At 37.9% G+C, this 16,226-nt stretch overlaps 1 protein-coding gene across 2 annotated transcripts in view; it reads right to left on the bottom strand.

Annotated features, from left to right (window-relative positions):
• The window catches only part of SEPTIN10 (septin 10), a 59,593-nt gene that overhangs the window by 36,052 nt on the left and 7,315 nt on the right, over positions 1-16,226 (bottom strand). For both annotated transcript variants that reach the window (XM_087863222.1, XM_045771623.2), the window contains exon 2: positions 1,040-1,108. In XM_087863222.1, coding sequence (XP_087719348.1) covers positions 1,040-1,108 — 69 coding nt within the window. The remainder of the gene's footprint in view (positions 1-1,039; positions 1,109-16,226) is intronic.

Genomic DNA, 16,226 nt, shown 5'->3' with positions numbered 1-16,226 from the left:
GAGGGGCCAGAGAAAATGAGGATTAAGCAATGACCACTCAGTGAATAAGTCACTCAAGTATTACTAGTGGCTGTGACAGTAGTTTCAGCAGAGCAATGTGTTAGAAAGCAGATAAAAAGTAATTCCAAAGGTCTGCAAGGTGATAAAATAAAGATAGGGCAGACTCTTCGTACCAAAGAGAGAAAAAAAAGATAAAAAGGACGGTAGTTTGGTGGTCAAACTACAATTTGTCAAAACCATGGGGCCTTTAGCATATGTGAAGGAAGAAGGGAAAACAAGAAGAGGCTTAATAGGTACAGAATTAAGAAAATCATTTAATCTTACTGAATTACCCATGCTTGTATTGGTGATTTTCGTTTTTGGGTTTTTTTAAAGATTTTATTTATTTTTTCGACAGAGAGAGAGAGAACACAAGCAGGGGGAGAAGCAGAGGGAGAGAGAGAAACAGGCTCTCCGCTGCGCAGGGAGCCCAATGCAGGGCCCAATCTCAGGACCCCGGGATCATGACCCGAGCCAAAGGCAGATGCTTAACCTGTATTTGCGCTTTTCTATTTAACGAATCATCAATTCACCTTTCACCAAGTTAAATTTACCCCTCTTTTTAAATACAAATTTTAATACGAATTACCAAAACACATCCCTTCTATGCAGGCACACTTAGAAGAACCTTTAAGGGCTGATCTCGTACTCAGGAAGGCATCTGACAGGGCCATCCAGCAACTTCCTACACTTTTGTCATTAAAGGAGTTCTCTCCATCCACCAAGTTCTGCAAGTATGCTCGGCAAAAGCAGTGTTAGCCTTCCTACTGAATGCTGTGGAAGCAGTTAGAGTTTTAATTTCCTTCACGTCCCAAAAGAAAGAGACACTGAAAACACTCAACAACTATTTAATCCATTATTGACTTTTTAATTTCAATCAACATAAAAGTTAATTTATATTCAAGGTACAAACAAAAGTCTGTCAGGTCTCTGAGTAGTTATTTTGAAACCCTAGAGGCGTGCAGAGTCCAATATGGATCTATTTAAAAGATATACTCACGTTCTGTTCATCATCAGATATTTGTGAGGACAGACAAGTTGTTTTTGTTGGCATGTGAGACTGAAAGAGCTGAAAAAGAAAAAAATCAAAACAGGTATTACTCCAAAACACCTCATATCTACCTATGTTAAAAAGGAATTCTGATATTATCATTATCACCAAGTTTTGACTTACCATCTATACAGCTGACTCATGCTTAAAACCATGGTTTTCTTGCTAGTTAAATATATGCAAAAGTAAATAATATGTAATATTCAACATATAATATACATCAACATATTTACCCAAATATGTAAAAATACTGTAAAACAGTAAATTCCCATTTACATCCAGGAAGACAAAAAACATTACTTTTATTTATAAGACTTTACAGTGGAACCAGAAAAGACCCTGGACAGCCAAAGGAATGTTGAAAAAGAAAACCGAAGCTCGAGGCATCACAGTTCCAGACTTCAAGCTGTATTACAAAGCTGTAATCATCAAGACAATATGGTACTGGCATAAAAACAGACACATATATCAATAGAACGCAACAGAGAACCCAGAAATGGACCCTCAACTCTGTGGTCAACTAATCTTTGAGAAGGCAGGAAAGAATATCCAATGGATAAAAGGCAGTCTCTTCAACGAATGGTATTGGGAAAATTGGACCATGACACGCAAAAGAATGAAAATGGACCACTTTCTTACACAAAAATAAACTCAAAATGGATGAAAAACCTAAATGTGAGACATGAATCCATCAAAATCCTAGAGGAGAACACAGGCAGCAACCTCTTTGACCTTAGCCACAGCAACTTCTTATTAGACATGTCTTCAAAGGCAAGGGAAACTAAAGCAAAATGAACTATTGGGACTTCATCAAGATAAAAAGCTTTTGCATAGCAAAGGAAACAGCTGACAAAACTAAAAGGCAACCTATGGAATGGGAGAAGATATTTGCAAATGTCTTATAAGATAAAGGGCTAGTATGCAAAATCCATAAAGAACTTATCAAACTCAACACCCAAAATACAAAAAATCCAGTCAAGACATTTCTCCAAAGAAGACATACAAATGGCCAACAGACACATGAAAAAATGCTCCACATCACTCAGCATCGGGAAAATATAAATCAAAACCACCTGACAGGTGTGAAATACCACCTCACAACTGACAGAATGGCTAAAATGAACCAGATGTTGGTGAGATGAAGAGAAAGGCGAACCCTCTTACACAGCTGCTGGGAATGCAAACTGGTATAGCCACTATGGAAAAGAGTATGGAGATTCCTCAAAAAGCTACAAATAGAGCTACCCTACAACCCAGCAATTACATTACTAAGTATTTATCCAAAGGATACAAACGTAGTGATTCGAAGCGGCACATTTGAAGGACCCAATGTTTATGGCAGCAATGTCCACAGTAGTCAAACTATGGAAAGAGCCCAGATGTCCATCAACAGATGAATGGATAAAGAATATATATACGTGTGTGTGTGTGTGTGTGTGTGTGTGTGTGTGTGTGTAAGGAGATGGATGGAACTAGAGGGTATTATGTTAAGTGAAATAAGTCAATCAGAGAAAGACAATTATATGATTTCTTTCATACGTGGAATTTAAGAAACAAAACAGAGGAGCATGGAGGAGGGAGGGAAAAATAAAACAAGACATAATCAGAGAGGGTGACAAACCATAAGAGACTCTTAACCATAGGAAACAAACTGAAGGTTGATGGAGGGGAGGATGGGGTAACTGCATGATGGTCTTTAAGGAGAACCACTTGATGGAATGAGCATTGGGTGTTACAGGCAACTGATGAATCACTAAATTCTACCTGTGAAACCAGTAATAAACTGTATGTTAACCGAACTGAATTTAAATAAAAATTTTTTTAATGAAAGACTTTACAGGATTAAAAAAGGAAAATAAGTTGGGGCGCCTGGGTGGCTCAGTCACTAAGCGTCTGCCTTCGGCTCAGGGCGTGATCCTGGCGTTGTGGGATTGAGCCCCACACCAGGCTCCTACGCTGGGAGCCTGCTTCTTCCTCTCCCACTCCCCCTGCTTGTGTTCCCTCTCTCTCTGGCTGTCTGTCAAATAAATAAATAAAATCTTAAAAAAAAAAAAAAGGAAAATAAGCTATTTCACTAAAAAAATATTCTAGGAGCCAATAAGATACTCAAAATTGATATATTCCACAGTAGCATGCCAGGGTAAATACAAATGTTAATGATCCAATTTCGGTATAGTTAGGGATTCCTGTTATATGCCAATCATTATATAGCTCATTAAGTACATTTTCTTAAGCACATTTCTTATTCTCTGAGCTATACATATTCTCATTCCCACAGCCTACATGAGAAAATTAGGATTCTGAAAGGTTAAATAATGTACCCAAATCATAAAAGCTAGTAACCTGTAGACACGGGTCTGATATGTCTGCAAAGCTGATGTTCCATCCACTACTGTCCCAAGCTATAAACCAAACAAATATTCGCTGTTTGCAACAGTGAGGAACAGGGGAAGAGAAGTACAAGAGAAGAGGGAATTTCAAAGTGATGCTACCTCAAAAACTGCTATCCTACTTTTGAGTGCTAGTACCTCAGCAGACCTATGTATCCTTCCAGAGACAGACCATGCATGTATGAGCATATGTGAAAATGCAGGTGTCTTTATTTATAAAAATGGTAGTGGCCTATTGCTCTGCATTGTGGTGTTTCCCCTTAATCTCTCTTGGAGATGTTCCACTGCTCTGCAGATCTACTTCATTCCTTCAGTAGTACAGTATTCTGTTTTATATATAACAATATATAATGGATCCACAATATATGTGGATCTCTGTCTTTACTTAAGCAGTCCCCAGTCTTTAATTACAATAAACTATGCTTTGACCACATGTATGATGAAAGGGAGAACCTTACCACTGCAGCAAGAGAATAGTGTTTCTGGCATCTTAAAGTGCCCCCCCCCCCCACCATACATATACACACACACACACACACACATGCACACACAGGAATTGTGAATACAATCTCACAGATACACATATATGTATCATGACTGGATTTTATAGAATGCTAACAACAATCTCCCTCTGTACATTCTGGGTAATACAAGCTATTGAAGCTGGCCTTGTGACTTAATCACTATATATACAGTGTTTCCAAATCCTGAGTACCTAACTGAACACATTGTTTCAACATGAAATGACTCTTGACGGTTGGATGATGTCATTATATAAAGCACACAGCAAAAGTTCTGTGATGAACACTTAGGTACTGGCTGTATTTTCACAATCTAAAAAAGTGAAAAATACATAGGCACATCAAATTGGCTTAAGGTTTTGTTTTTTGTTTTTAAGCATATACACTTCATCAAGCTCCCTTGCCCCCCACCATTGTGTGACATGTAGGCAGTAGCTCATGTCCCTCTCTTATGCCAGAACAGAAAAGTGAAAGCAAAGGAAAAAGAGCAGTGGTAGTTAGGGAGATGTGGAGAAAGGGATCATTAAAGGCCAGAGCAGTTTTCAGAGATGACAATGATATTTCAGTGAGTCAGGAAAAGTGAGAGAGAAGGTGGCATTTATGGTAGAAAAAAAATCCCTGAGTACCAGAGGGAGGTAGAATTTAGTATCTGGAGAAAGAAAATAGTGAATATAAGAATTTGGTGGTGGGGGGGGGGGAGTTCATTGGTCTCTTGCTGAATGAATAAGGTTATAAATGAGGTTGAGAAACCGATTAGGGACAACAGATGAGTAGCTGATTGAGGAATTTTAAAGTGTTCATCTCAAGAGTCTGACTGTTGGTAAAGGCAAAGAAGTACCACAGAAAATAACTGTTTGGGGGCCCTGTTCAGAGGCTTGCCTTAGATAAACTTAGTAAGACAGCAGAACATTCCATGCCCAGTGCTACCTCCTGATTGTCAAAAAATTATGGTAAGAAAAATAGCTTTGCAGTTTTAATATAATGACTAGCATATTTTTGTTAAATACTTGCTTAGTAAGCCATTTGGTTGATAAGTAAAATATGCTTAAAAAAACAGGATAGGTTTTGTATTAGTTCATCATTAAATTTTTACTAATAAAACCTAGGTTATATTTCTGTCATTTATGTAAGTTAATTTCAAAGATCTGCTTTTGATTGTTCATTTCCTGTGTTTCTGAATACCTGCCAAAAAAAGTCTATTTAATATCTCTGTGGATAAATGTTTTGATCAGGAAGTATGAATGAGTCACACAGAAGTATTAAAAATAGTTGTTTTTAATTTTTCCACTGCCACTACATGACTAGTTGAATTTCCAAAACAAGTTTTAGAATAAAGTTTTTAACAAATTAACAAGACATTATGGAAGATAAAATAACAAGGGGACAAGAGCTGACCAAGTCCCTCTAGTGGCAAACCCTAAATTAAAAAAAAAAAATGCAAGTGGAATTTCAGTCTGCAATATCAATGATCACTTACTATGTGTAAATCATTGTGCTGGGTACTGGGGTCTCAGGAGGAGTAAGACAGAGCCCTTGATCTTAAGAACTTACCTCAGAGAAATACAATGTCCTTGATCAATCTCATTCCAAAGAAGACTAACAAAATCACCGCCTACACTTGATTATTCAGTTTGCTTTCTCTATAGTTTTTACTTTATTTTAAATACATATACACGTCATACACAAACACATATATATTTAAATCTACACACACACTACCTAGAGGGGAAAACAACATACAGTACCTTTAACTCCTGGCAAAGTCTAACACACTTTTTTTTTAATTTTTTTTTTTAAAGATTTTATTTATTTATTTGACAGAGATAGAGACAGCCAGCAAGAGACGGAACACAAGCAGGGGGAGTGGGAGAGGAAGAAGCAGGCTCGTAGCGGAAGAGCCTGATGTGGGGCTCGATCCCAGATCGCCGGGATCACGCCCTGAGCCGAAGGCAGACGCTTAACCGCTGTGCCACCCAGGCGCCCCCTAACACACTTTTTTTAAAGTTGTAATATATGAATCATAGAAATGTAATGAATCATAGAAAAAAGTGCCATAACATTTTGGGGTAGCTGGAGGAGATGGGCACTCTACTTTCTTCAAAATTTCAGTTTGGGGAGTATGGGCAATACAACAGAGGTGGCACACAATTTGCTCTGGGGTCCTCTGGGAGACATATAGATGACTTTTTTCCTATCAGCCAATTATGGGGAAACATTTGGTGATTCCTTCACAACAGGACCTCAGATAACAAATTTCCTTATTTGTAAACATTCTTGAAACTAGCCCTCTCTCTAGGTGTAACAGAGCCTTAGAGGAACAGAAATGTGACTTGGCTTTCCCATAGTTTCATTTTAACTTTACTGTCCCACAATTTTTTTCTTTATAAAATTAATCCAAGAAATAGAACCAAAGTTTTCAAATTGTTCCCTGGTGTTTCCTGGAGCTCTTTAGGAGAAAGAAAAAAAAAAGTAAGAGAGAATGGAAAGCAGAGAGCGGTCAAAATAATTACCTGGGCCTATTTTATGGGTTTCAAGAGGACAGAGTTCTTGGGCTTAAAATAATACTTTGAAAGATTTCACAAACTCATTATTTAAATGAGTTATTAACTCTTCAGATTAAGGAAACTTAATAAAGAGTTAGGGGTATCGAGCTTAACAAAAGCTTACAGTAATGGAAGGCTGCTTAAAATAATAAATGCAATTTATTTTGAAATTACTTCCCTCCCTTTAATTAGAAATGGGAGTATTTTATGTTTGTTATAGGAAAAAATACCATTTCTAATTGTGTTATTTTTTTTAATAACACTGCAACCAACATCCCTCTTGTGGTACACTACTTGGATCTCTCTTCTAGCAAGAATTTGCCCTTTGATTACAAAGAATGCAGCTGGCTGACAGCCTCCAGCTGTGGAAAATTCTACCAGAGACCGTTTCTCCCTGGCAGCCCCTAGCCCAGGACCGAGCACAATGCTAGGTGGGCAGCCCTGTAAGTCAGAGAGCTCTCTACCGGGTTGGCCCAGACTCTGCCAGACCTGCATGGCCTCTGAGGCTCTCTCCACCAGGTTCTAGTTTCCCAGCTTCTTTCCTTTCACAGCCGTCTGCAACTGCATCAGAGCATAAAGGCTTTTCCTTTGCAGTCCTGTGTCCTCCCACCTTCTCTTTCACAGGCATTACCTCCCCTCCCTACCTCCTACCCCAAATCTACCTCTAACACTCCTAACTTCAGCATCTGCTTTCTGGAGGATCCAAAGGGACATACTGTATTACCATCAATCACTTCGTACATTTGATAATTTCCTCATGATAAATTCCTAGAATATAATTACTGGTCAAAGGTACAAACATATTGCCAAACTGCCCCTCAGAAAGGCTATACTGACTCACATTTTCCAAAGTGAGTATGTTCAAAAAAAAAACCGAAAAACCAAAAAATAAAATTTGTGTGTTCATTTCTTTATGTAGTCATTAATACAGGGCACTAACACTTTTTAAGTGTTTGTCAATTTGATAGGAAACACTGACATCTTAATTTGATGTCCAGTATCTTGAACATTTTTTTCAGCATATTTTCATAAATCATTAGTTCATGTTTTCCCCCACTGCCCATCGGGGTATGGCTTTTTTGCTCCTCTTATTAACAAAAGTTGTTGGATATAACTCTGTGCTTGTCATGTCTATTACAAATATCTTTTCCTGATCTGTCACTGACTTTTTCAATTTTCATAAAGCCTAATCTATCAGTCATTTCCTTTGTGGTTTCTTCCTTAAATGTAAAGATTAAAAAATCTTTTCACACCCTAAGGTTTAAAAAAAAATGCACCTAAATTTTTTCCAAGTTCTTTTAGGGTTTCATGTCTTACACATAAGTTTTTAAGCCTTCTAAAAATTACTTTCTAGCACTGTGTGAGTCAAGGCAATCTGACTTTTTCCCAACATCCTTAGCCTACTGCTCCATCAAGGAACAGCAAAGTATATTCAAACATCCATAGTCTGTTTTAGGGAAACGAATCCCTAAGGGAAAAATTAGAATGCATGAATGGCCTAGCAAGGCCAATCTGACACAGTGAGGAGAAATTACTGAAGGACTAGGGGGGGAGCTGGTTCAAACAGTGACACGGTCATCAACTGGGCCAACAGTATAGGCAATTCCTGCACTGAGTGGGAAGAAAAACTAATCATCTTCTAGGGTCTCTTTCAACTCAATTTTATGACTGTATACCTATGAGCAAGCAATGAGGAAAAAAAGTATGTGATGTGTTGGAGAATGAAGAATGAGTCATGGAAACTACACGCTCAGACAAGGGGAAGTAAGGAAAGGCACAACAAAACTGCTAGTTGATGTGAAAAGACTTCTCAAAGCTTACTTAAATGAAAAGTAAACAGCTTGAATTCCTGGGAGAGGGAGTATGTTCCATGCAGACTGGGTAATAAAAAACCCAATCAAATTTTAAAAGTCATTTATTTACCCAGGAAAAGCATATGAGAAAAGGAGCTAAAGAAGGGGGAAGGCAGAAGAAACTCACTAAAAAGACTTAAAATTGACAAGGAATATCTGAGGAAAGAAGAATACTGAGGAATCAGTATGAAGACTATCAATACACAACTGCTTTTTATTTGTTCCACAAACATACACAATACCTACTAAAAGGCCTTCCATTTTCAGGGAAGAATAACAAACCCCATGCACTGAGGACCAAAAGTAAGTCAAATATCCCTGCAATTTAAATTTTAGTACAGTGAGAAAACAGTCTTTCAACTTATGGACAGGACACAACAGTAGCTCAGGGTATATGAATCCTGCATGGTCAGAGAAGACACTGCCAAGAAAAGGCTTGAGCAAAGACTTGAAGGAGAAATACAAATATTCCTAGCAAATGGGAAAAGAAAGTAGAGGAAGTGATGTGTGCAAAACATGCAAGTATACTTGGAATGGCTGGAAAAAAGCAGTAAGCTCATCATTTAAGCCTAAGGAGGCTTAAGGTTAAGTGCAAGGAGGACAGAAAAGGTGAGCCTGGACAAGGCAATAGGGGGCTGGACGTCCACTGTGCCTTAGAGTGAAGCCCTGCCCACCTTCAAGTGTCTTGACCTAAGGTAATTTGGTATATATTACTGTGAGGCAGGAAAGAAGACGAGATAAATCAGCACAGGTGTGATGCAATTTTGGAAATACTGAATTGAAGGTTCCCATGGGCACTCTGGATCCCTCATGGAGTCTAATCACCCAAATCTTTAGTCAAGTATATAATTAATCTAGGGTAATTTTTAGATGATTATTAAAAATACAGTGGTAATTCCCATTTCTCTTGAAGTTTCCACTGATTCTCTAAGACTGGAATTCATCCATATTGGTAATTCTTCTACATTTTAGAGCACTGAAAACTCAGCCTAACTTACTTAGCCAGTCGGGCTTACTTTCCAGACTAAAGATAGTTAATGCTATATTACTACTAATAGGCTGCAGTTTAGAAGGTAGTTTTACATTTTTATAAGTCAGAAAAAGAAATGTTTAAAAAAAAAAAGAAAAAAGTTGAATATCTATATTGAAATAATGACTATGGGGAATATTATTACAAAAATTGGAAGCAATAATTATGAAAATTAAGAGAAATAATATGATGTGATATTAAGTGGCAAAATAAGAATTTAAGACTGACACTGACACCATGGTTACAAGTTATTTACGCATATGAACAAGCATATACAGAGTCTGATTCTTGGAGGAAAGAGAATAAATATTACCTTTTTTCTTGATATCCATTAATATTATCACTTATGTGAATTTAACAAAGACTAAAAGAAAAAAGAAGTATTTTTCAAATATCTATAAAAATGAATTTATTCAACAAGTATGTATTGAGTGACTACTATGTTCCAGGAACTGTCCTACGTACAGCAGATGTATAACTTAACAAAACAGAAAAAAAGTCCTGGCCATCAGGAAGCTTCCATTAGTTAGGGGAAGACAGGCATAAAACATATGCTGTGATAATAGGTTCCGTACTACAAGGGGCATCCATTAATAACAGTAAGCCTTGAAACAAAGCTCCCACAAATCCCCTCTGGGAAAAGTTTGGTCACATGTAAAATTGGTAAAATATTACCATATTCTGACTAAATTAACAAATACATAAGGAAGGCTTAATCCATTGAACCTAAGAAAAGCAGCGGGCAGAACTCTCTAGGGAACTGTGGAACAAGACACAAGCAATAAATAAGTGAAAAATTTTATTATTCCCCATTCATCTACATTGACAAAGAGGAATATCACCCTGTGATGATGCCCTGTTCCCTCTGTAGGGCAATCCTTTTGCCGCAGGCCATACTCTCCTTTGGTACCATGGCCTCTTTAAGGCCCTACAGGATTTGACCACCATCTATCTATCTCTCCAGCTTCATCTTGTTCTTGATGCCCCCACTTTGGGCATGTTTTCAGACATGCCAAAGCTCCACCCGACCACAGGCAGGCCCTTTGCAACTGTCATTCCCTCTGCCTGGATACCCTTTCCATCCTCGGTCCCATACAAAAGTTCCTCCTTTCATGGAGCTTAGTGAAGAGGAGGCAGTTAAAGAAGAAAGCTGAGCGTGGTCAACGTTATGAAAGAGAGTGATGTGATCCAGGGCAGTCAAAGGGCTAATGGGGGAAGGGGCATATTTCCAACAAGGTGCAAATATAATTCAATGGAGAAAGGAGAGTCTTTTTAAAAAATGGTGCTGGAACAATTAGACTCCCATATGCAAAAAAGAAAAAAAAAGGAAACTTGTACCATATACAGAAATTAACTCAAAACAGATTGTAGACCTAAAACTCTGTGGCCTTAGGTTAGACAAAAATTTCTTAGCTACAACACCAAAAGTGTGATCCATAAAGAAAAAATGATAAATTGAACCTAATAAACTAAAAACTTTTGCTCTTCAAAACAAACTGTTAAGAGAATGAAAACACAAGACACATACTTTGACGATACATTTGTAAGTCATTTATCTCAAAAAGGACTTATATGAGAAATACATATATATTGAAAACTTGTACAACTAAATAATCACACAACAAATTAATTTAAAATATGGGAAAAGTTTTGAACAGACACTTCACCAAGAATAGAGGGATGGCAAATAAGCACATGACAAGATGCTCAACATCATCAGTCATTAAGTAAAGCCAAATAAATCACGAGATTATCACTACACACCTATCAAAATGACTTTTTAAAAAACTGACACAGTAAAGATGCAGAGCCACAAGGGCTCTCAGTCATTGGCGGGAATACAAATTGGTACAAAAATTTTGGAAAACGTTTGACAGTTTCTTAAATTAAATAAACACTTACCATTCCACTCAGCAATCTTACTCTGAGATAACCCAGGTGAAAGGAAAAGTTATATTCACATAAAAACCTGTATGTGAATGTAACCAGTAACTTCATTCAAAACTGGAAACAGCCCAAATGTTCCTCAAATGGAGAAAGAATGAACAAACTCAATTGTGACACATCCATACAATAGAATAACGCTCAGCAATAAAAAGGAACATGCAACAACAGGGACAAATCTCAAAAGTATTACATTCAGTGAAAGAAGCCAGCTCAAAAGCTATGGTAATTCCATACATAGAACACTGTTAAAGGCAAAACTAAATAGGGGCAGAAAACTGATCAGTGATTGTGAGAGATCAGGAGGAAGACTACAAAGAAGCACAAAGGAACAGGGGGTTGGACAGTGATAGAACAGTTCTATATCTTTGATTGTGGTTGTGGTTACACAACTGTATGTGTTCATCAAAACTCATGGAGCTTTATACTAAAAAAGTGTAAATATCACTACACACATTATACCTCAACAAAAAACTTAATTCATGAAAATATAACAAAATTTTCTAACTAAACATACGTAATCAATACATGCGAAGCAGTAGCTAACAAAAACTTAGAACATCTGAGGATAAACTAAGTAATTAAGACTAACATATCTGTAAGCAGCAATAAAAAAAAGTAAATATACACCAAAATAAGCAAATGCAAAAGGAGATTAAAATATTTTCTCCAACTGTTCAAATTACAATTGAGCAGTAGGTTCTTTTGGCTCTCAGAGTTATGTCAAAATTGTAAATTATATTTCTTTGCTATGCAACAGAATCTCTGTTACTATATGACAAGCGGCCTATCTTCTCCCAAAACAGACAGCCCTAGAAATGCTCTCAACGGTCCATGTCACAGTAGAGAAGAGTTAACATGACATCAGTATAAACATATGGCTTGGGGCGCCTGGATGGCACAGCGGTTAAGCGTCTGCCTTCGGCTCAGGGCGTGATCCCGGCGTTACGGGATCGAGCCCCACATCAGGCTCCTCTGCTATGAGCCTGCTTCTTCCTCTCCCACTCCCCCTGCTTGTGTTCCCTCTCTCTCGCTGGCTGTCTCTATCTCTGTCAAATAAATAAGTAAATAAATAAAATCTTTAAAAAAAAAAAAAAAAACATATGGCTTAAGAAGGCTGTTAGAATTAACTGCTTATGGTGGCAACAGATGCAAACTGCTGGAGCACAAAGTAACTGCCAAAGCCCCATATGAGGGCCTGGGATGAGGAGGTACATGACAACATGAACAAAACAAGATTTCTCTGGGGGCGCCTGGGTGGCTCAGTCAGTTGGGCATCTGCCTTTGGCTCAGGTCATGATCCTGGAGTCCTGGGATCTAGCCCTGCATCGGGCTCCCTGCTCAGCAGGGAGTCTGCTTCTCCCTCTGCCCCCCGGCTCTGTTCTCTCTCTCGCTCTCTCTGTCTGCCTCTCTCTCTCAAGTGAATAAATAAAATCTTCAAAAAACAAAACAGGATATCTCAACAAAATTTGAGAAAGGTAACCCTCATCCCCCCAAAATGGAATAACAGTACTGAGCTCCTAGGGTTAGGATGATAAATGTGATAATACAACCAATGTACTTGTCACAGTGAAGGCACTTTAGCATTCGGTAGCATTCAATTATCCCAGTGGATATACTCAAAGCAGCAAAGGAGAAATCCATATAAAAACGTATCTTGAGAGGCACCTGGGTGGCGCAGTTGGTTAAGCATCTGACTCTTGGTCTCCGCTCAGGTCAGGATCTCAGGGTCATGGGATCCAGGCCCAAGCCCAATCGGGCTCTGCGCTCAGCACGGAGTCTGCTTGAGATTCTCTCTCCCTCTGCCCCTCTTGCTCATGCTCTCTCTCTCTCTAATAAATAAATAAATCTTTAGGAAAAAAATTTTAAAATGTATCTTGAATATTTTAATGTTTGCGAAGATCTTTAGAGATTACTGGACCGCTAAAGGAAGTAAAAGTATGTCCAAAGAAGTTGAAAGTAATAGCTAAAGTTCCCTTTAGTTTTTTAAAACCATACCTAAAAAAATTTAAAGGGAAGTTTTTCGTGATTAGTAAATACAATTAAAAGGCATCTCATGTTATTTTAAGATTGGGTATACGGACTGAGTCTGAGATACTGAATCTTCTTCCTACCTAAAATATCCAGCCAGTTCTTCTAATCTATGGCCATCTCTTCCTTTAATACTTATTCAATACTGAACTTTTGCAAAGTCTTCCATATATACATTAAAACTAGCATAAATCATAATCTCACAAATAGGTTGTATTTTCCAAAAGTTCATTTTAGTAATAAGCTTCTTAAATTTAGAATAAAGTTTCCATAGAAACAATATTATAAATGGAATTCAGGTCCTGAGTAGGTTCACAAATGCCTTATTTATCTACCTATGATATACAAACAATTTACAGTCTGAGACAGTTTTCAAATCCGGCAGCTAACTAAGAAGAAAGCATATTCGTTGCCCTCTTCCTAGAAAGACCAACTCTAGATCATGAATTTGTAATGGAGATATTACCTAACCCACAGAAAGGTAGTGGAAATCAGTCCAGGGGACATGAAAAACCACAAAATCAATGGCTTGTAGCCCTCCTAGGCTCAACCTACTTGAAAGAATTATTCTTTGGTATTGAATTCCTCTTATCGGGGAGAACTTAAAAGTTATTCAATTAATTACGTTAATTAATTTTAAAAGATTAATTAAATCTCTTATTAACTAAACTTGATTTAAATTTAATTTTTCTCCTTAAGGGGCAAAAATGAAAATAAAAGGTTGAGAAATACTACTCTAGGTAAACCTTGAGACAGGCCATGTTCGCTGTTTTGTCTTTTCCCACCGTGCTTTTGCAGCGCTCTCCCATGCTGTCCTGCCCACTCCAGTCTCTTCCCCCAGTCTGGCCCTAAATTGAAACTGCCCACCTGTATTCACTCCTAATGGATTCCCTTTCTGGATTCCCGAGACCTCACTAGGGGTTCGGAAAGCGACCCACTACTTTCTAGAGCCAGCTATACTTTCACAAGAGAAGAAAAGACTTTTTAATGAGTGGACTTCATGCAGTATAAATGGGAAAATGCTGAAGATCATACTGGAGGTGGGAGATAATTCAATGTCTTTGTTTTTGAAGCCCTGACTCATTGCTCTGCAGACTAAGCAGTAAAAGCTACGGATTTGTCAAAGAGGACAATTTTTCATTCACGTATATAGGACTACCCTAGTTAGCAACTCCTGTTAAAAACAAAGCTCCTTTATAACAGACATCTTTTTATTTTCAAAAATCATTCGAGCGATTCTGGCTTAATCCACAGCTCAAAGTAATGTTCCAGCTAAACAGTATACATACAACTAGGCAAAATATTGCTGTGCACAACTTATATTTGTCTATGAATAAAACAGCATACAGATGACTCACAAAATATCTTTCTACACATATAGGCTAACCAGAACAATAGGACTCCTTGCTGTCTCTATAAGTATAGCCCACACAGAGAGTAGGATAAACTTGAACTGGGTCTAAAGAGGAGAGGGGAAAGGAGATCAGAGATGTCTGACAATTCTCCCATCTTCTCCTTGGTAAACCCCTTGGTAATGTGACACCAGGCTGCCTAAAACTAGCTTGAAGGGGCTGAGACTCCCATCATACCTGGCAAGGACCTGCAGGGCTGGGTCATCCTCCTGGTCTCACCCCACATCCAAATCTCAAACACAACTGTCTCTTCTCCTTTCCCCTAACCACAGCCCCTTCTTCTTCCTATGTATATATTACTTTGTTCAACATACAGTATCATTTTAGTTTATATTTCAATTTATTACTCTGGTCTGACATCCCAGCAAATAACCCTAGGCCTCCTATACAATTTCTACTTCTGATCATAAGGATTTTGGAACACAACTTTTGTTAACTAAATGATTACCACGCAATCTCTACTATACTGCTGTATACTTTTCTGTCAGTTATCTCAGGCCTAAATATCAGAGTATGTAGGGTTCTCTATATGGAAAAGGATTTGGGACAGCCTTCAATAGAGTATGGCTGAGAAGATATATATTTATTCCTCTCCCCTAACAGAGGCTCTATAGCCTTAGGTCTCTCCTATTATCAGAGAAACTACTTTCTGTCACTTGAGTCTCCCAGCATCTTCCCTTATAACAGAAAGAAGGACTGAAATTCTAAAGCCTGGGGTCATTCTCCTCAGTTTATATCTCCCCAAGGGTGAATTTCAAATCTTTCCCATGCTGTTTGACTTTACCTTCCTTTCTAGTATCAATACCCAGTTCACTTTTTAAAATTTTCCCCGACAACTTATTTATTCCACAATTTAAAACTGTCTAGTGTCTGAAAAAACAGACTGAAAGAAATCTGAAAATTCTAAAACTCCCAATGTAGTCAATTCGCAGTTACTGAGAGAATATGGTAACCCTGTTTCTCCAAACACAAGGTCTAAAGGGATCATGGTATTTAGAAAGATCACTGGCACTGCTGCAGAATATCCAGGACTCAAGACTTTTCTAACTAGGTAAAATTGTAAATCACACACCTTCATTTGTCTATGATAACAAGGTTTGTAGGTAGCCAAAGGGAAACCTGCACATTTGATGTGACATTATTTAAGCAAAACGAACAAGAAAAAGGGGGGTGCCAAAATGTAAGTCTGAACAACTTTAAGACTGGCAAACAAAATTCACCTTCAAAATGTCATGTCCTGGAACAAGCTGTTTCAGCAAACTCCTCAGTGAAAAATCTCAAGACTTGCTGAGAAATACAGAGAAAGCAGTTAATTTCAAATTGTAACTGCCAAAGACAAAATTTCAAAGATGGGAAGAATATTGGAGCAAAATATGCATATTTACTAAAAGTCTAAGTGCTATATCCCAATC

This window comes from Ursus americanus, chromosome 7 (assembly GCF_024610735.1).
Source record: "Ursus americanus isolate L20-20 chromosome 7, mUrsAme1.1.p, whole genome shotgun sequence".
Lineage (NCBI taxonomy): Eukaryota > Metazoa > Chordata > Mammalia > Carnivora > Ursidae > Ursus > Ursus americanus.
This window is presented reverse-complemented; position numbering and strand designations above follow the sequence as displayed.